Source organism: Megalobrama amblycephala, linkage group LG4 (assembly GCF_018812025.1).
Source record: "Megalobrama amblycephala isolate DHTTF-2021 linkage group LG4, ASM1881202v1, whole genome shotgun sequence".
In the NCBI taxonomy this organism is placed as follows: Eukaryota; Metazoa; Chordata; class Actinopteri; order Cypriniformes; family Xenocyprididae; genus Megalobrama; species Megalobrama amblycephala.
In genome coordinates this window covers 49,367,252-49,393,733 of record NC_063047.1, presented here as the reverse complement: position 1 = coordinate 49,393,733, position 26,482 = coordinate 49,367,252, and the positions used below count along the sequence as shown (strand labels likewise).

The 26,482-nt window shown below is 36.0% G+C and overlaps 1 protein-coding gene across 2 annotated transcripts in view; it reads right to left on the bottom strand.

Moving 5' to 3' along the window:
* Positions 1-2,666: 2,666 nt before the first annotated feature.
* LOC125267797 (voltage-gated potassium channel subunit beta-3) overlaps positions 2,667-26,482 on the bottom strand; it is a 46,142-nt gene continuing 22,326 nt past the window's right edge. Inside the window, exons 2-14 of one of the 2 annotated variants that reach the window (XM_048189755.1) lie at positions 23,592-23,635; positions 23,028-23,065; positions 22,461-22,540; positions 17,534-17,578; positions 16,451-16,495; positions 16,124-16,167; positions 15,969-16,055; positions 15,784-15,869; positions 12,868-12,988; positions 10,724-10,818; positions 10,428-10,548; positions 10,065-10,153; positions 2,667-7,990 (exon numbers count right to left, since the gene is read on the bottom strand). In XM_048189755.1, the coding sequence (XP_048045712.1) occupies positions 7,901-7,990; positions 10,065-10,153; positions 10,428-10,548; positions 10,724-10,818; positions 12,868-12,988; positions 15,784-15,869; positions 15,969-16,055; positions 16,124-16,167; positions 16,451-16,495; positions 17,534-17,578; positions 22,461-22,540; positions 23,028-23,065; positions 23,592-23,635 (985 nt within the window). In that variant the 3' untranslated portion in view covers positions 2,667-7,900. Of the gene's footprint in view, positions 7,991-10,064; positions 10,154-10,427; positions 10,549-10,723; positions 10,819-12,867; positions 12,989-15,783; positions 16,056-16,123; positions 16,168-16,450; positions 16,496-17,533; positions 17,579-22,460; positions 22,541-23,027; positions 23,066-23,591; positions 23,636-26,482 lie in introns of both variants that reach the window. The other variant, XM_048189754.1, reaches the window with a different exon arrangement.

The window sequence follows — 26,482 nt, the reverse complement described above, 5'->3', positions numbered from 1 at the left end:
CACTGTTTTATGAAGGATTTGAAATTTTTTTTTTTTTGTGTGTACACTACGATCCTGATGACTCTCTTTGATGTAAGATATATTTACATATGTTCAACAAGACAAAATAACTCGATTAAAGATGTACGTGACCCTTGGTTCTTAAAGAACAAATGTCAATTCTGTCATCATGCACTCACCTGTCATTCCAAACTTCCCTTGTGGAAAAAGAAGTGTGCTTAATTGTATTGGATTTGCACTTTAGGCCCAGTTTCACAGACGGGGCTTAGCCTAAGCCAGGATTAGGCCTTAGTTCAATTAGGATATTTAAGCATCTTTTATAAACGTACACTAGAAAAAAAAAAAACATTAGTGGTGTGCATCTTGAGACAAAACAATAGCACTGAAATATTTTAAGATCTGTCAGTACAAGTTGCTTTCAGTTAAAACAGCTCAAACATGCATTTTAGTCTAGAGCTAGCTTAAAGGGATAGTTCACCCAAAAATGACAATTTTACGTTTATCTGCTTACCACCAGCGCATCCAAGATGTAGGTGTCTTTGTTTCTTCACTAGAACACAAATGATGATTTTTAACTCCAACCGTTGCTGTCTGTCTGTCAAATAATGCTAGTGGATGGGAACTTCTACAATAAGAGTAAATAAAACTTGCGCTCTGACAACGGCAGTGATGTCTCGCTCTCATTGAAGTATATGCGCGAGACATCACTGCCGATGTCAGAGCGCGATCAGACCAAACGAATCGAGTGATGAATGCCGTTGGACATAGTGGTGTATTAGAGGTAAAAAATGATATAAATACTGTTCGGTTTCTCACACAAACCGATCGTTTCGTGTCTTAAGACATCAGTGTGTCGTCACGAGCCGCAGGGTTTCATTTGGATTTGTCTGTCGTGTTTTATTTACTCTTATAGTCCAAGTTCCCGCTGACTTGCATTATACCACTGACAGACGGCAGCGGTTGCAGTTAAAAATCATCATTTGTGTTCTACTGAAGAAACAAAGTCACCTACATCTTGGATGCGCTGGGGGTAAGCAGATAAACATCAAATTTTCATTTTTGGGTGAACTATCCCTTTAAGCTTTGTTTGTGAACCCAGGGGTTAGTGTACTTCAAATCTTAAAAGTATATACTTTTAATAAACTGTACTTGCAGAAAATATTATTGAAATAAAAAGCCACTTAAGTGTACTTAAAGAGAGTACACATTAATGAATATGTTTCTTATTCAGCAGTATCTTTAACCATAAAACCAAAAGAAGTAATTGTGAAATAAATTGCATGTAAAGATGTACTTTAGTCCTACTTAAGTTGGTCAAAAAAGCACTCTGAAGTTCAGCTAACTGCATTTAATATAAATCCAAACTATAATACATTTTCATTGCTATTAACATCTGAATAAGACATTAAGTATATTGTTTTAAAGTATATAATTTCCATAATAAGTATTGTAATTAAAACTATGCTAAAGTACATATTTTTCACAAGGGTTGTATGCATTTCTTCATTCTGTGGACCAAAAAAGATAATTTTTGGAAAAATGTTTTTGTGTTTTTACTCTAGTATCACTGGCTGCTTGTTGCTTATTACAGTTGTGCAGGAGTTGAGCATATATGTATGATTTGTCAAGTAACAATCAGGATGGTACTAAATAAAAAAACAACATGCAGGTTTTTTTAATCCCTCTTGAAACAATAAAAAAGACCATATAGTTTCTGCATGGGGTTTATAAACTTATGAGTAGGGATCTATGATATATCAGCCACCATATCGGTATCGGCCGATATATGATCATTTTTAATGTTTAATGTTTTTAATGTTTGTTCGTTTTAAATATCGTTATCGTCCTGGTAAGAAAATTTGGCTGATATATTAAAGCCGATAAATAATGGATTATTTCCTTCAGCTGAGACACCTCAGATGCGCACTGTTAACCATGATGGTTTTGAATTGCTTGAAATATGATAGAAATCACTTCAAAAAAGAAAATACAGTTAAGTCCATCATGTGCAGCACAAGTCTGTCATATAGTCTACATAAAATAATAATGAGAACATTAATATTGTGTGTTTGGGACATGGCTTTTAATGGTGAGACTTTTGTTTTTGTAATCAGGCTCTCAAAAATTATACAAAAACTTTTTAGTTTCAGATTTATAGATTTATCGGTCAATATATCGGTTATCGGACAAAATTTTCATATCGGTGCATCCCTGCCTCTGAGCAAAAATGTATCTGAATACTGTTGAACTCGGTGTAATGTCTAATGCGCAAGAGGTTCGAGGATTGCATTTGTTTCATCAGATAAATCACTGGTATGTTTTTCTCACAGCTGCTTCATACTGTCTGACAAAGCTGTACGGCTCATACTTCATTTTCGTTTTCTGTTGATTATGGGATGAAATTATTCCCTAACATATTTTAGCCAGTTTTTGCAAGACTCACTCAGGCAGAGAATATCCAAATGTCAAATCACTTTTAAAATGCTGGATTTGTTCAAATGACCTTTTAGATGCGTTTTAGAGTTTTGTGTGCTGTAAATTTGTGCTGTTGGATGACATTCACAACAATCTTCAACACAGACGTGTGTATGTGCGCATGAATCATGCAGGTGTTGCTGTGATCGTCATGCTCCAGTAGTTGACATAAATGACTCCTGTGACAATAGTTTTCTCCACACATTTTAAAGGCAAGCAAGATACATTCAGTACAGGGCATGTTTCTTGTTTGTTTGTTGTTGTTGATTTTTTTTTCTTTTTCATTTTTTCTTGTTGCATGACAGTAAATTTAACATATTCAGGCAAAATTACCATATGAGGGAGTGCACTAAATGTATATATACATTAGTGATATACACTAATGATAGTTCAGTCCTGCTAATGATTATGCACGTTGGTTAAAAAAGATCAGTCATTTCGATGCCTTTCCATCTTGCCAAAAGATGTTTCAGTAACCAACTCAGGTGCAATACTTCCAGAAGTCATTGAGAACTGTAAATACAAAGAGACATTAGAACCAGCCAGTGCTGAATACAGAGGTGAACTTGGATTACCGCTAAAGGGACTTGTGTTACTTCATTCAGAACTGACACAGGACCAGCTTGACCATTCGCCCTTTAACTTTAGGTATGCTAAGAAAAGCAGCAAAACTGATCTCAGATCTGTTATGCTGTGCATTCCCTGTTTAATAGAGTAAAGCTGCGTTCACACTACCAGCAACAAAGTGATACAATCTCCTTCATTTCAATGGAGAGCTGTATTTTTTTGTGATAATCCAAAAACCTATGGAAAAATTCTATTGGGTTTTTGTCGAGGGAACCAGTGATGCTAATAAACTTGTGTCATCTGTGCACCACTCATGTTTATCTTTAGGCAAATGAAAAGCGAGTTTCAGGAGCGACCATCTATAGGAGTAAAGTCAGTGGAGTGCACGTGATCCGTTACTACGTCCTGTAGTGGAGAGCGTTGCCAAGTCCACGGTTTTCCCGCGGAATGTAGCTACTTTAACACTATTACCGCAGGTTGTTTTTCATGTCCGCGGGTTGAAGCAATCCCAAATAACATGATATTTAGCTCCTGGAATGTGAATTTTACCAGGGGAACCCTGCCAAAAACACAAATTTTACCTCCCAGAATGTGATTATTACCAGGGGGACCCCCTGAAATGCAATTGGGCTAGTTTTGGGCTAGATTTGAGTAGAAATCAGTTGCGTTTAGCAACTGTCCTGTAATTTATGATATGTCTCCATGTTCATACAGTGGTACTTGCCATGCTGAGTCCAATCCAGAATGGTTTTTTGAACCCAGACAGACTGGCGGTGCTTTTGCCGCAGATAAAAAGCCGTGATGGCAAAGAGCACTCGCTGTTTCTTCTTTAATTTTAAGCATTTTTTGTACTGATTCCATTTATATTAGACTTTTCCCTCCAAAATGATTGTTTTTAGTGGCAAGAAAACTTATTCGTTGTCTACAACATGGAATAACATCTGTGAATGTCATTCATAAACGTTGGGCAACCAATATGGGACTGCCTTAAATGACTGCCAGCAACACTTTCTTTTCTTAGATTTTATCCAGATCAGTTTTTGAAAGTCTGAACAGCAAAAAAAAAAAACAACAACCATGAAATCTGATTTTTTTCCAATCTGATTCCAACCGTGGAGGTGGTTTTAAATGCGATTCCAATCAGATTTTTACAGATGTGTGTCAGTCTGGATGCTCTGGCTTCTCAAATCGGATTTTAAACTGTCTTTTGCATCACTGGACAAGTCTTATTTGATCACTTGCAATTAACAGTGCGGACAGTCTGCCTAAAAAAAAGATCTGATTTGAGAAAAAATCTGATTTGGATTTGCAGTCTGAACATAGTCGCTGGCAGTGTGAACGCAGCGTAAAGCTTATGCTTGAAATTTCAAACAACATAAAAATAAAGAACCAGATTGTAAGTGTAACAAATACAGTGAATCTTGGTCCAGGTCCTAGGTCCAGTTTCTCAAATTCAACACATATGACCGAGATTAAAAGATTGCAAAACTGATCTCAGTTCAATATAAAGGGTATAATTCTGTCTGTGCCTGTTTTTTGTGCTGAGCTAAATGTTTTTGTCTTTTTGTTTTGACTGGGTACTATGGAAGCTTGTTTCAGCCACGGAATAAAAAAATAAAAAAAGGTAATTGTGACTTTTTATCTCACGATTCTGACTATTTTATAACAGAATTCTCAGTTTGTATTTCACAATTCTGATTTTCTTCTCGCAATTCCCAGTTTATCTCTCACACTTATGAGGAATTGCAAGTTATAAACTCGGAAATGGGAAAAAAGGTCAGAAATGTGAGATATACTAGCAATTGCGAGAAATAAAATCAGAATTGCAAGGTAAAAAGTCACAATTAACTTTTTGATTTTTTATTCCGTGGCGGAAATGAGCTTCCGTAGGGTTTAGCAGCATGCTGTCAAATTACCACAGAATTTTTTTTTCCTTGTAGCTTTAGTTTGCAAAAATAAAAGATGCATTTTCACAGTAATGCACTCGCTATAGTGGAAGTCTATGGGGCAAGGCATTGCAATATGACAAATGTTAAAATACATACAATTTTAAAAGCCTAATGTGAGAAAATACTACCCTTCTCTGCACAAAGCATCAGCCGAGCTTCACATTACAGCTTTAAACCTTGTGGTGTGTTTGCCCTTAATGTCATTTTAAATGCATTACTTTAAACAACATTTTTATTTTTGCAAGCTGAGGATCAGTCCAAATGATTTTCTGTGGTAACAGCAGGTGGATTTAAGAGCCACATTCTGAGGCACTGCACATTGTGATATTCAGTAATGACTGATGGGAAATGAACAAAAGATATTAAGCCAATCTGTGTCTTTCTGTCTGAAATCATGGAATGACACAAACACGTTAAAAGTGAAGCGCTTCGCTTTTCATTGTCACTGACGCAGCGTGTATTTGTCAAACACACAAAGCAATACTAGCACAGTTCTCTGGTCATGTTAACCTATGACCCTTCATGACTATTTGTGAACTATGACCTTTAAATTATGACTCTGTCCACTTAGTGCAAAGGATGCTGACCGCTGAAGCCAAGCCCCACACATGTGATGCCTTACAAAAGTATTCAGACCAAGAACCAATTTTTAAATTATAATGAATTACAAATCGTGCAGATAAGTATGTATCTTCTGCACAAAACAAGCACCAAAAACAGATTTGAAAAAATAATGATCCTCTTTGCCTGCTATTATTCGAGCAAACATATCTGGCCCAGTCATACTTCCCAAACATGCATCTGCGTGAAATGGGCGGGACTTGATTTTGTTGTGGGAATTGATTGGATGTTTGGATGGTTGTGGTTTGCTATTGGTGGATCTCATGTGAGTGACAGGTTGTCCCGCCCTCACGCTGTGCTACTTTCTTTTTATCACGACTTTAACGATGTTTGCATTCAAATTTTCAGTTTCAGTTCCAAACAAAAGAATAAAAGATTTTAGATTTTCAAACTAAAGTAGAAAAATGCTGTTTCTATACCATTGCGACAACTCATTCTCATGGCATGTTAATAACTATTTTGCGTTATTTGGCGAATTGGTGGCTAATTTGTATGAATTCATACAAATATTATTCATGCATTACACTGACAGTTAGGTTTAGGGAGCGGGGTTAGGGATCATGCTTATGTTTTTCCTAAACAATTGTACATATCCGTACGAATGACATTGTGCAATTGTGCAACATTGTTCATACGAAATCTGTGTTTGGAATGGTTTATATCACACTTTCATCAAGCGTTTCAGTTTTAAGTAAAATGCGAGGTAAGATGTTAGTAGTATAAACATTTAACGGTTTTACTAACGACCAACAGTAATATCAAGCGATGCAAACTACTCAACTTTTGTCTTTCTGAATTGAAAAAAATAGGTTGTCATTTATGTGTTTTTATATCATTCATAACTGAATGTGACGAGACTAGAAGCATTTTTCTCTTTTGAGTTTTCAAAATATTGAATGTGTGCATATTTTTTAATATTATCTGCAAAAAAGTTCAAATTCATTCTTAAACATTTAAATTGATTCTTATTCTTTTACTGTTCTTTCTTTTTCTTTATTCCCCTAAATCCATTTAAATCCTTTATGTATTTAATTCATTTAAATAAGACTATTACCATTGGGGTCTTCTATTTTTTATTTTTATTTTTTAAATTAAAATCACTTAGAAAACTAATAGCACACCTCTCTTAAACAAGTCACATGGTTTGAGGTATCTTTCATGTGGGATGAGTTCTGATCAGTTGTTTGATAGCAATAGTAACAGTGACTAAAAGACGCATTTTTAAATGCGTGAATTGGTGAAGGTCTGAATATGTTTGCAAGGTACCATATACACACTCACACGCCCCTCCCCTAACTTCTCTTAAAGGGACAGGTGCACCATTGTAAACACAAGGAGAGATGGAAAGGAGGGAAATGGAGGAAGACTTGTGATGTGTCCAAACAGCTGTTTGCAGTTGCTGCATGTTGCTCCCGTCACACGCCGGAGTCTTTGCCACGCTCTCCTGCACCGCGAGAATGAAATGTGACAGGCGGCGAACGCCCCAACAAAAGGGACGGGCATCTCAGAAACATCTTCACTTGTGTAAAGTCCACCTGGCTTCCATTTTCCAAGTCACTCAGGTGCAACACCAGCAATGGAGAGTCGGAGCGAAAGAGTCACTTCATCCACGCGCGCAAACACTCGTTCATACTTTGTTGAACACACACCCGCACATCCAGGCCCACGCGGAATCTGAGCAGATTTCCGCAGAATGCCTACGATTCGCAAACTTTTACACATCATTCGCCCGGCACATTGTTCGTTTAATAAATATTCGATAATGCTTCCAGCTGCCAATAATAACATAGCACTCTTAGCTTCATTTAAGTCATTTTATCACATTTGATCCATTGCACAGAATTCCGCGGTTGCAACAGTGGCATTCCGTAGTGAAAACAGCGGAATTCCACAATGGAAACTGCAAAAAAGTACAGATTCCATCTGGGCCTGCTGATAAAGAAGTTTTTTGACACTCTCATTCACCTCCTTCAATCGGCAGTACGTCCTCCTGGAAGACTGAAACTTCAGTCTCTCCGAATAAAGAAACGGAAAAGTTCTCGTTCGTCGCATTTCTGTGATGTTGCGGACAGCCGTTTCCATGTTTAATTGGTAGGTTATGTTGGGATATTTGAGTAGGGTTACAGAGAGCAGTGCGGAATGGGCTGGAAGCATGTTGAAGAAGGCATGCAGGTGTTGTAATATACGGGAGAGCAGAAAAGCGATGGTACGCCGTGTTCCGTCTTTCCCCCCCCTTGCTTTCTTTGTCTTTTCTGGCTGCACATGTTCATGTCATCTCTCTAGTTCCCTCACGCACGTGACTCTTTCTTGGAGTGAGGCTTGTTGCCCAGGAGAGCATCCATCTCGCTCACAGTCTGAGGCGTCATCTGAGACAGCACCTGGAGAGAATATGAAAACAGTGTTATTAGAACGGCTGTGTCTCATTGATCAGAAGTGTCAGTAAAGACGTTACAAAAGATTCTATTTTAAATCAATGCTGTTGGTTTAACTCTCTAATCAAAGAAATGTATCAAAAAATGTACCACGGTTTCCACAGCAATATTAAGCAACACAAATGTTTTCAACGTGGGTAATACGAAATGTTTCTTGAACATCAAATCAGAATATTTGAAACTTTGTGAAAAAGAAGTACACTTCAGCACACTTAAAAAAAGTAATTATGTAAATAATATACTTTAAAAGAAAGTGTGAATTGAATGTAATGTTTTCAGACACTCAACTGCATGTTTTATACAACTAAATGTATTATAGATACAATTAGTTGAACTTAAGAGGGATTTTTACCCACTTAAGTAGGACTTAAGTACATCTATGTAATTTCATAATTACTTGTAGAATTAAGTGTAGAATTTCTAGCATTTCTATTGAAACATACAGTATGTCATCTATTTAAATATTTGTAATTACACATTTATGTGTAATGATAAAGATGCAATTTAGTACATTTAAAAAATATTTAAAAATAACAAACTACAATAAAAATTATAAATAATAAGTACTTTACATGTGCTTTAGTATGTTAGTCAACATATCAAAATAAGTGCATGACAAAAGACTTTAAAGTAAAACTTTTAATTTTACATTATTATAAAAGTGCACATTTTAAAAGTCTACTTAAATGTGTTAAGAAACATACAGTAGTCATGAATGATTACTTTCTTTAAGAACACTTAAGTGGACTTTTATTTAATTAATATTATATTACCAGCAAGTATAGTTTTTTTTTTTTTTAAATATACTTTTAAAGGTGCCCTAGATTCAAAAATTTAATTTACCTCGGCATAGTTAAATAACAAGAGTTCAGTACATGGAAAAGACATACAGTGAGTCTCAAACTCCATTGTTTCCTCCTTCTTATATAAATCTCATTTGTTTAAAAGACCTCCGAAGAACAGGCGAATCTCAACATAACACCGACTGTTATGTAACAGTCGGGATCATTAATATGTACGCCCCCAATATTTGCATATGCCAGCCCATGTTCCCAACCTTATGAAAGGCATTAGACAAGGGCAGAACGTCTGGATCTGTGCACAGCTGAATCATCAGACTAGGTAAGCAAGCAAGGACAATAGCAAAAAATGGCAGCTGGAGCAATAATAACTGACATGATCCATGATAACATGATATTTTTAGTGATATTTGTAAATTGTCTTTCTAAATGTTTCGTTAGCATGTTGCTAATGTACTGTTAAATGTGGTTAAAGTTACCATCGTTTATTACTGTATTCACGGAGACAAGAGCCGTCGCTATTTTCATTTTTAAACACTTGCAGTCTGTATAATTCATAAACACAACTTCATTCTTTATAAATCTCTCCAACAGTATAGCATTAGCCGTTAGCCACGGAGCACTAGCCTCAAACTCATTCAGAATCAAATGTAAACATCAAAATAAACACTGTACTTACGCGATTAGACATGCTGCATGACAAACACTTTGTAAAGAGGTTATATTAGCTGTTTGAACTTTTTTTATGTTGTTTAAGGCAAGCGCGAGCTCTTGGGGCGTGGAGCACGAGATTTAAAGGGCCACACACCCTGAATCGGCTCATTTCTAATTATGCCCCAAAATAGGCAGTTAAAAAAATTAATTTAAAAAAATCTATGGGGTATTTTGAGCTGAAACTTCACAGACACATTCAGGGGACACCTTAGACTTATATTACATCTTTTAAAAAAAGTTCTAGGGCACCTTTAAGATTTAAAGTGCACTGCAAATACACATGTAATACAATTAAGCACACTTCTTTTTTCACAAGGGGATTTCTAAAGGATCATGTGACACTGAAGACTGGAGTAATGATGCTGAAAATTTGAATAAAAGTTTTTCATCACAGGAATAAATTATTTTAAAAATATTTTAAAACACAAACAGTGTGTGTGTGTGTGTGTGTGTGTGTGTGTGTGTGTGTGTGTGTGTGTGTGTGTGTGTGTGTGTGTGTGTATTACCCGAAGCGCTCCGAGGTTCTCAAGAAGTTGGTCTGTATTTGAGACACCTAGAAGTACAGAACTGACCCCTTCACTGCGCAAACACCACGCTGAGTGAGAAATTTCACAATGTTATTGTAGACAAGCACTTTTTAATTAAGAACATGGAGACATTTGAATGCACAGGCCGTTCAATGTCTGTCTGATGCATATCATATAAAAATGGCAAGCACTTTCTCAGTCTGGCATGCTTTAATATAACACAACTTATTTTACACAACTCAGCACATATAAGTGGATGATTCTTGGCCAGAATAAGCTTGAAAGTGAACCAGACCATTTGCACCAATAGTCAAAAGTGTGGCTGAGCAGAGAAACACTCACCAATGGCAAGTTGAGCAGCCGTGCAGCCCAGCCTGTCAGCCACCAGATGGAGCTCTTTGATTTTTGCAAGCTGTCTGCGCCCTTCTTCACTGTACACTCGCTCCTTTAGCCACTGATAACCCTAAAAAACAATCGAACATTGATAAGGGATCATGTATTCATCAAGTACAGGGCTGTAACATGAATGTCATTGCATTAGATAACAAAATATCAAATCAAATGACATCAAGAAATTGAAAAGAGATACATATGAGGAGGAGAGAAAATCTACGGTTGACAAACTCTCTATGACTCACTTTCATTGCGGCTCTTGAACAGTCTGGAACGCCATCGCTGTATTTTCCTGTGATCAGCCCACATGCGAGAGGAGACCAGGTCATCGCTCCAACACCTGGCAGAGCATGTGACAGTCACAAGACATGGAGTTTAAGTTGACATCTGTCCTAATTAAACCTCAAATCAAACAATTAAGTCATAAAATAAAAGTAATTAATTTTAAAATGTACATAATTTAAGAAGTCGGTCATTACAAAAGTGGCATTTGCATCATAGTACTGTGGTGTGAACTACTTCTTCAGACCATTTTGTTTATATTTTCCAGCTGGAACATGGGGACAGGGTTAGTTTCATTAAATAGTCCCTGCCGGTAGATTCTGTATTAACAAAATATATATTTGTAGCATAAAACATTTTAAAAACATCAAAAAATGTTATTATATTGTCGTAGACGCTTCACCAGTGACTGATTTTCGGAGAGCTCATAATAGTGTGAAAAACACTTTAGTAGATTTGCCCTATCTGTAACTATCTGCGCTAGTCACATGACATCTGCGGCCCATGGCACTTTGCATACTTACAAAACATTATAACTGCCATTTGGTTTAATGGCACATGTTTTGGTTTAATAACACATTTGGTTTAAAGACAGACAATTGAAAGTAATTATATTGTCCTCTGGACTGCTTCATGTTAAAATAAGATGAGACAGCATACATGTGATGTGTTAACCTAGCATTCACATCTGCATAGAGAATGTATCTGGCTTTACACATTAGATTAATGCATATGCTTGTGAAAAAGATGGTGCTTAACAGTACTAAATGTGCACTTAGTGTATTTTAATTTTTAAAAGTATATTTATAAAAAAAAAAAAAAAAACTGTTCTTGCAGGTAATATAATATTAATGAAATAAAAGGCCACTTCACTGTACTTAAAGAGAGTACACCTTCATAACTGTTTCTTACACTTAGGTAGCCACACTTTAAAAAACAGCACTTTATAATAATGTAAAATTCAAATTTTTACTTTAAAGTACATTTTAAATGATTGTTTTTAGCATGTTCATGCTTTGAATAAGTACACTCATTTTGATGTGTTGACTAACATTCTAAAGTATATGTAAAGTACTTGATTATAATTGTAGATAATGTAGTATTCAATATTACATGTATTAAATTGACATTAAAGTACATTTTAGCTTACCATAAATGCTTGTCAGTACATTTATCAGTGCACTTTAACCATATTTCAAAGACAATAGTAGTAATTATGAAAGTAATTTGAAATTATATAGATGTACTTAAGTCCTACTTAAGTTAAAAAATCAATACATTAACACAAACTATAATACATTTTCATTCAATTGCAGTTAACATGCAATTAAAGGGATAGTTAACCCAAAAATTATTCCATGGTTTAATTCACTCTCAAGCCATCCTAGGTGTATATGACTATCTTCTTTCAGACGTACACAATCAGAGATATATTTAAAAATAGCCTGGCTCTTCCAAGCTTTATAATGACCAGTGGGGGGGGGGGGGCAATAATAAAAAACAATAATAAAACAATAATAAAAATTATTGTTTTAGACTTCTAACTCGTGGCTGGTGTTTTGTTTTGCTCTATCCTCTGCGCGTTCGTCATTACATCATGCGTCGACTCGGGTCAGAGGTTACTCTTCCGTCACAAATCGATGTGTATGGCTGCCTGCCAGGAGCTAGTTATTATAGTTAATAAAGTTTTAAATATGGATATTTTTCTTACAAAAACCCATCGCTTCACTTTAGAAGGCCTTTATTAACCCCTGGAGCCATATGGATTATTTTTATGATGGATGAATGTGTTTTTTGGGGGTTTTTGGCTTCAAAATGTGGCCCCCATTCACTTCCATTATAAACCTAGGAAGAACCAGGATATTTTTAAATATATCTCCAATTGTGTTTGACTGAAAGAAGATAGTCATGTACACCTAGGATGGCTTGAGGGTAAGTAAATTCATTTTTGGGTGAACTACCCCTTTAAGTGTCTGAAAACATTACATTCAGTTTGCACTTAAGTTTATTCTTTTAACATATATTATTTCCATGCTCCTTTTTAAAAGTATGGGTAAGGGTAATGTCCTGATTGTGTTTCATTTTAAGGTAACTTTTGTGGACTGACCGATCTTGTGGTAGAGCTCTGGCAGCTGCACCTCGACTTTATCCCTCTGGAAATAGTGATACTCGGCCTGCTCACATACCGGTGGGATTAAGTTAAACTGCCTCGCTACAGAGTACGCCTCCTAAACACACAAACACACACAGAAGACAAGAAAAGGTTAAATTGTCCTTTCTTTGGCCGAGATGTTAACAACCAGTGTTGTCTACAGCAGTGTTGAGGAGTAACTAAAAGAAGTGACACTACAAATTTAAAGGTACACTATGTAGCTTTTTTTGTTCAAAATGAACAAAATTTAAATAATGCGTGAATACATCAATCTTTCTTCCAAAACAAGTTTTTGCCTTACCCTGATTCACTATGGTAAGCCTGGGTTGTAACTCATCTCATGAGTTACAACCCATGTAAATATATTTGTATTCTTTCATGCTAAAGTAGTACAAATGAGGGTACTTTCTAACTTCTTCGCACAATCTCTCGTCTATGTAGGCCTCTATTGTCACTGTAGCTCGCATGTGTTCCGGTGTGGTGAGAAATCGAGTCCCCCCAGGAATCGGGTCTCCTTTAGGACCCCGAGTGATCCCATTGGTTCAACAGACTTTTAATGGGTAGTATTTTTAGCGCCTGATTATAATTCCTGCAAAATCACGTTACGATTTCTATCATTTAAAATGCGTTGTAATTACCATTAATGTCTTTTAAATTGCATGGTTTATATACTAGTATATAACTAAAGCTATATTGTGAAATCAAGCATTGCTAGTTAATTTATTAAAAAATTATAATAGTAATATTTTGTACTATACCACATTGCTATTACTGTGTAAAATTAATATTAAATTACTTTTACAGAACATAGTATGTTGAAAAACATAAAAATACATTTTTAGGCATGGTTGTGTTTCCAGTTTGTTTTATTTTGCAATACATAGGCATTCATTTTGTATTTCAAGCATATTGTTTGTGAACTTAATTAGGGATGTCCAGATCCGATCAGGTGATCGGAAATCGGGCCCGATCACGTGGTTTCAGACTCGATCGGAATCGGACGTTACCTCCCGACCAGGACTCGGAGTTATGCGGTGGCACAGAGTTAGACCCTTTTGACTCCACACAGAAACAGCAACGCGTGCGGCATGACAATACTTTGATGCAGAGACGCTATTGGTTAAATGCCGGCCGGCAAAGTAGAACACAGAAGCAGCTTGAAGCGGAAAGCGCGAGTATGTCTGCGGTCTGGAGTAAGCCAGTAGGGTGACCACCTGGCTATTGATCTGTTGCAGGACAGTCGATGTGACTTTGTGGGACAATGCGGGACACGTGAGACAGATACATTTACTACTATTACGCAATGTAAATAGTGATTTACACTTGTTGGCAAACTTGGCATATGCGCCGATTAATGTTTCTGCCGGTGGGTTCTATAATGTTGCGCTTATGGCAACATTAAATCCTGGAGAGAAGAAAATTCTAGATTCACGGCTGCACATGCAGGAGGACAAAGTCTGAGCGCGCAGATGTAATATCTGAGGAAGAGCGCGGGCGCGTCCAGTTTTGTGCAAAGGAAACTGCCTGTGAGCGGAGAGATTGCTCGCGCATTTGATGCGCTCTCGTGATACAATAATGCGCTCTCGACATTTTTCATTATAATAACGCCATAGAACCCGCATTAAATGAACTATAAACGTGAGTAGAATGTCGTGTCTGAACGTCGCAATTTTGTATTGGTTAAAATAAATGGAGAATATCTCGTTTTTCCTTAGGTGCAGTGCAGCTCGACCATTTCCGTGTGTGGCGCTTGATCGCCGCCGTTCGTTGGAAATATTTGCCATCAGAATGGATGATTACATGCTTTAAATCATCGATTTAGGCAGCTTTGAGCAGCTCTTGAGGTTCTTATATCATATGTGAGATGAAATCCTTGCTGGTGTAGTTGTGTTTACCGACTTTGATGAGGCCCGCTCTTATCCCTTTGCGCTGTCCACTCAGTTGATGTCCACTCTCTCTATGATTGCATTGGTTATTTTCACAGCTAGATTATGACGGCTGCACAAATAGATTTTTAAATGCCAGTCACATTTTTTATTATATTTCTTACTGTTGTATTGTAATTTCAGGTATTAAAAAAAAATAAAAATTACAGACATAAATGAAATGCAGGACACTACTTAAGTCTTGCGGGACGCGGGACAAAGCTCCCAATTTCGGGAGTGTTCCGCAAAATGCGGGGCGGTAGTCTGGAGAATAAGGTGAATTAAATAAAAAATAAGGAACATCCTGGATCTGTTTTTTCTCTCTTCTTTATTCTTTTTTTATGTATTATAGAAGTATCGGATCGGGACTCGGTATCGGTAGATACTCAAAATCAAATGACTCGGACTCGGACTCGAGGGCAAAAAAACCTGATCGGGACATCCCTAAACTTAATGTAATAAACATCATACAATAGTGAAATAGGTTAAAATTAGTCAAAACATCACAATAACAACTTTTTTTTGATCAGGCATTACCGCCTGGGTCCTAAAGGAGACCTGATTCCTGGGGGGGACTTGATTTCTCATGACACCGGTCTTTTCTGTTTATGCAGTTTTTCTTCATCTACCTTGTGAATCGATGCCCCCAGGGCACGGGTGCAACCTTGTGGATAAATTGCTGCAAAAAAATTTAATGCGCATGTGTGACCTGCACATACATTTAAAATGCCCTGCACATACATTTAAAATGCCCTTAGGTCTTGGTAGCATGTAGTGTAACAAGCTTTCTCAAAGGAGTAGCTTGAACTACTATAAATCGCAAGCTTGTGGCTTGACAACGTACAGTTTCAAAGTTTCCCAACACTGGTACACACTTATTTCATTACAATGGAGAACAGATGCTTATGGATTGAACTTTGGTATATTGAGGGACGACAGATCCTACCATGATCTCCATGGCGCTCCAGCGTGACGTTCCCCAGTACATGGCCATACCCTGGTTTATAACAAATGTCATCGCACGTACTACCTCTGAAAGAACAAACACACAACAGTGCTCATGATAAGCGATATAGCATAAATTATGCATTGGTAACACATGCCATGAAAGATGTAAAAGCAATGATAGACCTTCCATAGGGCTGTTGACATCGTTTCGGTTGGCAAAGACAATATCCACATAATCCAGCTGTAGTCTAGACAGAGAGCCTCTGAGACCTGTAGATACATCACCATCACTGTCTGTGCGCTTAATTATTATCATGATAATGGAGGCGGCACTTTACCTTCTATGATGTGTTTTCTAGACAGGCCTCTCTCTGTCTCTGCCCTGAGGATTGTGAATGCAGATGTCAGAGAGAAGATATGGAGTCAGAAAACGACTCAAGATGAATATATTCACTGATATATACTGTATTTGCTGATCACATGAGATTTGTATGTGGATATTTTGAGACTTTACTAACAAATTTTGGTTCACAAATAAATTTAAGTTCTTTCAACTGCACAGTTACATTTGTAAAAGACATTTTGTTTATATATTCATTTTGACACTATTCTGACACATTTGTGTCATTCTGAATATATGCTTGTAGAACTGAACAGATACTCACTGTCCTCCCCAGTAGATCTTAGTCGTTACTACATAACTGGACCGTCTGAAACAGATTTTTTTTGGGGGGGAAATGGTGGTTATTACAGTGAGGACAAGCCTAATCCTGTCCTATAAGTTTGCTCCATTGAATCCAGATAACACCCACATCCAGGGCTTGACATTAACTTTTTTGCTCACCAGCCACTGTGGCTAGTGGTTTTCCAAAGTTACTAGCCACTCAGCATTTTCACCTGGCCACAATTGTGACATTGATGGAAAAACTGCCATATAGATGTTTTTAATATTATCTCATAATTTGGCAGCAGGTTTATTAGGCTGCTGTCACTTTAAGACCTGACGCACGGATCCATTATACTGTTACACATGCGGTTTCTTTCTCAACAGTTTACGTTCACTTAAAACATCACCTGATTGGCATTTTGACATTATTTTGTGTGTATTTGACTATTTAATCACAATAAGCAGCGAAAAATAACTCAATTTAGTACTTTATGTGCGCATACTTTGGGTGTGAGCACAAAATCTGCGGGAACGAGTAAAATTATGCGCAATGCACGCAATCCCATGCCGAAATTCAAGCCCTGTAACACCAACAATATTCATCTGGAGCAAATGAAATGAGTGAGTGAGGGGAGGAGGGTTTGTGTGTCGACTAGCTGTCAAAGAGATGGTACCGTGTGTCTATTCTTCAGAAAATGAGTATAGGAAGAGTTTCAGATATTACAGTATTGATATGTATTTGATATTTTTGACAACACTACATTGCACTTAGTTTTATCATTTCAGAAGTCTTTTTAAAAGGCTACAACTGAAAAATGTATATTATATATAAAATTCATCCCGACAAAGTGGCTAGTAGGAGAGACTGCGTTACACATCACTGCTGAAATACACCCGCATTTGGCTGGTCGGCGGGTGTTAATGTCAAGCCCTGCCCACATCTACTCTGAACTCAACCTGACAAAACCCAGAGCAAAAAAAGAAATACAAGATATAATGTAAAAATGTAACTTAATTCATGCAAACTGATTTGACACAAAATTCATCCAAAATGAGAGGCATAAGAATAAAAACAGGTCACCTCCAGCCTTTCTTCTTAATGATATTCCCTAGAGTGATTTCAGCCCTGCAGAAAAAAGGAACACAAAATCTGAAAATCATTATATATTATTATTATTATTATTATTATTATTATTATTATTTCTACACTGGGAAAAAAGAAGATTAGATTCATTAGATTAATTAGCCTCAATCTCAGTCTTGTTTTTAAGAAGAAATATTTTAGCTGATAACCAACAATACCTAAATATATTACATAAACGTATTATAATATATATTACAGTAGTCATATACATTTTATTTCTTACTCTCCATACATTATTTCAGTATATTAATTCGCATTTATACTCTATGTAAGGAAAAAGAGAAGAAAAGGAGAGAAAGAAACAAATGATAGAGGGGCAACAACATGACAGCAAGAACAAGAGGAGAGTGCTGAAGAGAATGTGCATATAGAAACAGAGATCGAGAGCGAAAGATTCATAAATGCCTTGTGGCAAAACAAGCCATGAACAGTTGAGCACACATTTATCAGGTGCCTCGGCTCTCCGCATGCATTCAAACAAGCGCTCTTTAACTGAGTCTGTGCTCTTGATGTTTAGTAGTGCTGTTTGCTAAGACAAGCATCACTATTACTGTTTCTTATGTGAACATACCAAACTCTATTGAGCTTTAGCATGTAACTTGTATCACATTGCTTGTGTACGGGCATGATGATATTCAAAAATATATAATTTTTATTTCAATAAAAAATATGAAATGTTTTGAAAATGAAAGCTTCTAACATGAAATAAGAAGTAAAGGTAACAGGTAAACCTTGTGATTACCCTTCTGAAAAAAGTGTGCTCTTTTGTTTTGAGTGTGCTCTTAAAATCTTATAAGCATATTAAAAAAAACTGTATTTGCTGATAATATAATATTAATGAAATAAAAGGCCACTTAAGTGTACTTATAAAGAGAGTAAACTTTCATGACTATCATTTAAAAAGTGCACTTTGTAATAATGTTAAATTAAAAATGTTCATTTACATTTTAAATCAGTATATTTTAATAATCGTTTGTTGTGATTTTAAGTGCAATTATTTTGATGTGTTCACTAACAAACTAAAGCACATGTACAACTTTGTTGTGTTTTAAATATACTAATGTACTACAAATGTGTAATAAAAAATAACTTAAATACATGACATACACGTTTCAACAGAAATTATATTAAAGTATATTTAAAGTATATATAAGTATATTTTAAAGTTTACCATAACTGCTTGTCAGTACATTCGGCAGCACACTTTATATTTCAAAGACAACAGAAGTAATTATGAAATTACATATAAAGATATACTTAAACCCTACTTAAGTGGATCAAAAAAGCACTCTAAAGTTCAGCTAAATGCATTTAATATAAATTTAATCAAATACATTTTCATTTAATTTCAATTACCATGCAATTAAGGGTCCAAAAAATTTGACATTCAGTTCACACTTAAGTATAATCTTAAGTATATTATTTCCATAATAAGTACCTTTTTTAAAGTATGAAAAACTGTAAATTTTTTTACAAGGGAAATAAAAGCTTCTAAAAAGCATGACTACAGGTAAACCAATGACCTTGTGATTAGAGAGGAGGATTGGAGGATTCTATCCAGGTTTATTTGCAGAACTAATGTCTGAAATCAAACGGTGTCTTACAGGAGTGAGGTTAATTCCATTACAGCTCAAGTTGCGAGGCAAATTCAATAGATTCTTAAAAAAAAAAAAAAAATTATGTCAGCACATTCATGAAATTAGCTGATGTGAAAACAGAAGTGACTATGTGTGACCATGTAAGTCCTAATGTAGGTCACCAGAGCCGTATGCCAGCCAGATGCCCGCTGTATGACTTTGAAAGCGTGAAATGGAAAGACATGCTACTTCAAGTGTAGTGACCCTGCATTTAAAAGTGACCTGGCTACTGGCTACTAGTGATTCATTTTTCAGCACTGACTATTTTGAAACTATTTCTTAAATAGATTAAAAAAGTATTCAGTCATTAAAGGGGTATTTCACCACTGACGAAATGGGCTTTTAATAAAACTTGGCTGCCTATGCAGTAGAAAGGTGTGAAATTGGTGCAACTTGACTAGAGAAAACAAAGAAAAAAGGCCATTTTTCCTATTTGCCAAATAGGAAGGAAAACATCAACACCCAAAATGCATTGGGCATGTTACCATCCAAGGCCACTCCCAGGATACGTTTACATGACAACGATGTACTAAAAACTAAAAAAATGATGACAGTGTTATCAAAACTATCCCAGTTCACACAGATCAGTGAAAACGAATAAAAACGCTGTATTACACATGCCAGACAAGTAGTTGGCAAGGTCACTTCGTAAAAAAAGACGACACGCCTGCGCACATACGCATTGTACATGCCGTCACTGTTTTCACAGGTTCATGGTTTTGCAGTTTATATGGAGGCGATAATGGTATCTTTTTTAAAAACTTGCAATTTGAAACCCATTTTCAAAAGTTGCCGTTTTCAGGCCACCAAAACGTTGTTGTTGTTTAAATGAACGGCCAAAAACGCATAAAAAGTTTTCAGTTTTAAGTTGAAAATCGTGTCGCTACCCAGGTAAGTTTGAGATTAGTTTGAGCAAACTCTGTATCTAACCAGAGCTGAGCATTGTGAGCCTGTTGAACCTTATCCAAACCAGGTTGGATTTGAATGTATTTATCAACTCTAAACTTACTCTGAAACTTTTAGAGTTTGTAAAACTTGCTTCATGGAACAGGCCTCAGGTAACACGGAAAACGAGTAAACATTGTTCATTTACATATAGGCTACCACCGTGTGGTTGAACATCGGCAAAGTTACACTTTAATTTATCAATTATTAAAATGAGTCACAAAATGCAATGCAGTTGGGTAGCATGTCTACTGACCTTTTAAAATGTATATAATATAGTTTAGATGATTAGAATTGATTCAACTTTGTCACTGTGCAGAGAACAGTACAAACATAATGAAATACAGAAATATAACCAGAAGCAAATAGCAATATCTATAAGTATAAATACATATGCATATATAAAAGTATTATATAATATATGCTAAAGTGCATTTAAGATGAAAATGCATTAGGGAAATTGTATATTGTGTAAATGTTCAACATTAGTTAATATTTCACATTTTTAATCAGTCCTACAGTGTATGGATTTTAAATATTCAATAGGTAATAAAAGCTGCACGCATAATAAAAATAGTTTTAGATGGAGTATAGCATGTCACACTGCAGGACATGTGGACTTCTCAGAGGTGATTCATGTAATCTATGAATGACGATGAGCGTGTTCGTATAATCCCTCCAATCACAAAGATCTGCTAACAGCTGTTCAGTTCACACCCCCTTTATTTCAAACTAACTAGGTTATGCCACATTACATCAGCGCAGTCCAATCCTGCTGCTGGAGGGCCTCCTTCCTGCAGAGTTTAGCTCCAATCTGCTCCAACACACCTGTTTAACTGGGACTGGAGCTAAACTCTGCTGGCAGGAGGCTCCCTCACCGGGATCAGGATTGGAAAGCCCTGCACTACACCACAGATCTTAGAGATATAAAGAAAAATATCCAATCTCTTGTTAAAAAAAAAAAAAAGAAGGACACTTTAGCATACTTTTACAAAGAGTATATGGAAATAATAATACTTAAAGGCCCACTGAAGAGTGTTGGAACACACAGCATTATTCAATGTGTTGACGTAATTTCAAATGAAACAGGAAGACAGGGCGATGTTTCAAACAGCCCCGCCCCTTTTTTAAAATAACCAATAGTGTTTTGTTACAGCTCTCCAGAGCCGTTAGACTCTGTAAAACCTAGTAAATGTGTGAGCAAATGACCGAAGGCTTCAGCGTCTGTAAGAGTGTCGGAGGAGGCAGGACTTCAGATTCTAGAGAGCATTTGATTGGACCGAAGATTTGACGAGAAACTGAAGTACAATGTGATGTCATGAAAATCCATGATCCATTTTAGCGGAAGTGAGAGACGGGAAGTTTTGAATGCTTATATCTCCTAAATGCGAATTTTGTCATTGTTTTGGAGCACACCAGCTTATTCAAAACATTAAGGCTTACATATTCATACTAAAAGATAAAAAATGTACTTTTTGATTTGAGGGGGACTTTAAGAATACAGAATGTAATTATAAGAATACACTTAAGTGCAAACAAAATGTCACGTTTGGACACCAAATTGCATGTTAATTGCAATTAAATGAAAAGGTATTATAATCAAAATGTATATTAAATGCAATTAGATTAACTTTACACTGTTTTTTTTTTTTTTGACCCACTTAAGTAGGACTGTAAGTACATCTTTATATGTAATTTCATAATTCTATTGTCTTAATAAAATATGGTTAAAGTGTAGAATGTACTGACAAGCATTTATGATAAACTAAAATATACTTTAATGTCATTTCTGTTCAAACCTGTATGTCATTTACTTAAATATATTTGTAATTACGTATTTGTAATTATGGAAGTTGCAATTTAGTCTATTTAAAATATTTTAAATATAATATTGAATAAGACACTACAGTTCAATTTATAATCTAGTACTTTACATTAAAGCATGAAAAAATTTATTAAAACAATGACTTAAAATTTACTTGAAAGTAATTTGATAGTATTACAAAGTGTACTTAAGACAGTCATGAAAGTGTACTCTCTTTAAGTACACATAGTGGCCTTTTATTTCATTAATATTATATCACAGTATCTACGAGTACAAAAAAAATGTATATACTTTTAAGATTTGAAGTACATTAAGTGCACATTCAATGCAATTAAACACTTTTTTTTTACAAAATACATTCAGAAATGTACTGGTAGGAACAAAATCTACACCTGTGGTCCAGTACATGACAGGACAGACAGGAATCTCTTATCCAATACATTTGTGGGAGTCGTACCTGCCTGAAGCATACACTTCTGCTGTGTCGAACAGATTCACTCCATTCTCATAGGCTATCGTCATCAGACTCTCTGCCATCTACAGAAAAAAACATCCACACACAAACACATGCATAAGATGTCAGAGATCAGGTCATTTAAATAGATTAAAAATATAAAGATGTTTCAGTTACCAGAGAAAAATGATTTGAACTCGTCCAGACTAGCTATATCTTTTACCCCAGTACTTCTGTGATAATTACATAGTTCTGGCACGAAACTCTAAATGGCGCAGGCTGATAGGTCTTTAACTCATTTGGTAGCGATCATGTTATGATCTACATAGCACAGCTGATTGGTTGTTATTGCAACATCGGCCAATGAGCTGCGGCTCAACATTCAAACAAATACGGTAGTGTTTGCTGTTGCAATGCGCATTCAGAAACCCTCCTCCTTCCCCAGCTCCACCTGTATAGATCTGCTATGGGGTTAATCGAGATTGCAGTCTCTTAAATATTAATTGTGCAGCTCTAGGAGGTAATCATGTGAAGTAATGTAAAAATGTATCCCCGAACATTACAGTTCACCTCATCAGAGATCTGAGATCCAAATGTCACCCAGGTGCCTGTGAACAGAAAGAGAGTGTGTGAGACAGAAGGATGAAGAAGTTAGAAGGGTGAGATAGGAGAAGGGTGTATTTACAGTTGCAATTTAGTATGTAATAAAAAACATTAAACACATTTAACACATTAAAATAAGTTACTTCTTTAAAGCATGCCAAAAGATTCTTAAACGTAATGATTTAAAATCTACTTTTTATTTTCACATTATTACAAAGTGCACTTTAAGAGTGATTAGAAACATAGTCATGGAAGTGTATACTCACTTTAAGTGGCTCTTTAAGTACACTTAAGTGGCCTTTCATTTAATTAATTTTATATTATCCAAGTCCAGTTTTTATAAAAATGTACTTTTAAGATTTGAAGTACACTACAAGAGCATATTCAATACAATTAAGCACACCTTTTCACAAGAGTAAGCTGGGTTAAATTAAAGTATTTTAACATGGAAGAAATAGTAACTTTAGCTATAAATAAATAACTGACTCTCCAGTCTTAGACAGAGATGACTGAAGCTCTCTGGATACTCACCAAGTCCCAAGCAAGAAACACGTAGACCCGACTTTCCAAGGTTTCTGAAAGAGAAGATGAGACAGAGCAAGAATATTTAGTACTCTGTTTTTTTATATATATGCACTGGCAACAATCCTTAGTATCTTTCTTCTACTCATCCATATTAGGAATCACTTACCAAAAATAACTGATATAATAACTTATATTGCGTCAGACAGAGCGCAATAGAAAATGAACACAATCCCAGGGAATGTTCTCAAAACTTTAGCTAACATCCTGGCAAGGTTCTCTCAAAGCTATGAGCAAACATTCTTCTAGTTCCTTGGAAGGCGATCATTTGTTTATATAAAACACATACATTTACTTTTTTTTTTCGAAAATGACCGATCGTTTTGCTAGATAAGGCCCTTATTCCTCATCTGGTATCATTTAAAGCCCTTTGAAGCTGCACTGAAACTGTAATTTTGACCTTCAACCGTTTGGGCTCCATTGAAGTCCACTATAAGGAGAAAATCCTGGAATGTTTTCATCAAAAACCTTCATTTATTTTCGACTGAAGAAAGAAAGACATGAACATCTTGGATGACATGGGGGTGAGTAAATTATTAGGAAAATTTTATTTGAAAGTGAACTAATCCTTTAATGTTTTCTCTAGCATTCACATAATCAAGAAAAACCTGGAAAACTGGCCGTTTAAACATTCTGAGAACATTCAGAAATAATCTGAATGTTTTCATACTAAGAGGGGACCTATAATGCCCCTGTTACAAGATGTAATATAAGTCTCTGGTGTCCCCAGAATGTGTCTGTGAAGTTTCAGCTCAAAATACCCCACAGATCATTTAATATATTATGTTGTATATTCCCCATTTTTGAGTGGAAGGAAATGCATGCTGTTTTCGTACATGTATCTTTAAATGCAAATGAGCTGCTGCTTCCCACAGCACTTTCCAGAAGAGGGCGGGGCCTACAGCTTGTGCCCCGGATACTCTGCCAAAAACTAAAACATCTGTTTAGTTTTGATTATCATCTCTATAGTGGTCACGCTCACGTGACATTGCAGTTATTATCTGCATGCTTTTCAAAGCCATAACAGTTTAAACTTCTGATATATGGTTTTCTGAGCGCACACATCTGAAGCACATGCACAGAAAGCTGTCTGTCAGACGGCGCGCCGCTTGAGTATTAAACTAATTTCTCTTACGCATCTTATTTCACTTAAACTGTCAAATACACACAAGGTTATGTCAAAAACACGCACAAAGATCACATAAACACAGTCGGTTATGTCTTTGAACGTAAACAGCAAGCAAAGAAATCGCATGTGTATATTAGATCTGTGTATTAAAGTGTCAGCAGCATAATATACAGTACCTACTGCTGTATATGCTGTTAATATGAATCAAACAACAATAGAAAAACAGAAAATCACTCACTGCTCTTGACTGAATAACTTTAGTAGCTTTAATTAAAAACACATTTCTTACTTGAATGCTGCTGTTAAATGCTCTGGCGAGGAGATAAACATGATGGACTGTGTACAGCTCACTCAGGGCGGAGTCTATGCTAATAGGGCAGAGTCCGCCAAGAGTTGTGGGCGGGGCCTAATTATTTTATGACATCACATTCCTAGAATCAGCAAACGGCTTGTTCTGAGACACTGCTTATGATTTATGAGGATTAAAAAAGAGGAGTGGGTGGATTTTTACCATTATAGGGTGGTTGTGTGCACACACTGACGACACACATTTATGTTCAAACACCATGTAAAAGTGAATTTTGCATAATAGGTCCCCTTTAATGAGATCATTAGCAAAATGTTCTTAGAACATATTTTTGTTAACTGGGATAATTCTGTTATTTATGCATTTTAGATGTTAAATGTAAGTTCAAAATACTACATATAACAAAAAAGGATTTTTATGATAGCAGTAACAGTACAGGTACTATCGTAATGGGGTAAAAATTTAATATAAGTACATAATTACATTATATAATTAATAATGTTCAGATGAGTGAATGTGTATGTTTCATCTGTACTTTTGTTTTTTTACTGGGCAAGCAGTTGTTTTATTCACTTTCACTAGGTTAGTTTTCATAGCCTTTAATTTACACACTGTTTGAGAACAACACTGAGCAGGATATATAATAACTTTTTATATAAAAGTACCAAAAATCTTTAATGCGATTAATCAAAGACATAATCAACAGATACTATACCTATACTATATTTTTAGATGTCAACTTTTCATCTTAACATCAGATTGCATGTATTGGCTAATGGATATGAAGCTGTGTTCAAAACCATTGTAAAATAGCCAATGAAAGAGTTGAAAGCTAGAGCAGCGCCCTTGGCTGCTTTAATTACAGATGCATGAACACCAGTTGAAGATCAGCTATGCGTTACCCGTGCCTGCTTTTCATTTGAGCCGCTGCTCACTTATGTGTCCGATAGAAACGGAGAGACAGAAAGAGACAGATTGTCAGCGTGTTTAGATCCAGGAGGCTGAACCACGCTTTCTCTTCTCCACATCTATTTTTGTTTGCCCGGCCAGTCTATTTATAGAAATGTTGCAACTGTGCATTTGTTTTTGTCCAGTGTGTGTGTGTGTATGTGTGTGTGTGTGTGTGTGTGTGTGTGTGTGTGGAATGGACTATTCATTATATGATACTGACATATTACCAGCCAAGACTGTGAGGAATAACTAAATTAATAGCATGAATCATTAATTTGATCTAAAAAAGCAGAAAAAAATGGCACATCTATTCATCACATGAGAGGAATGGGTGAGAGATAAAACTGCAAAGCTCTTTCTCGCTGACACAAATATTTTCACTTTCTCTGTCATCCTTCATTTTTATCTTTCTCCATCCTTTCCTCTCTTCCACAGCGCTGCATTAGAGTGCTG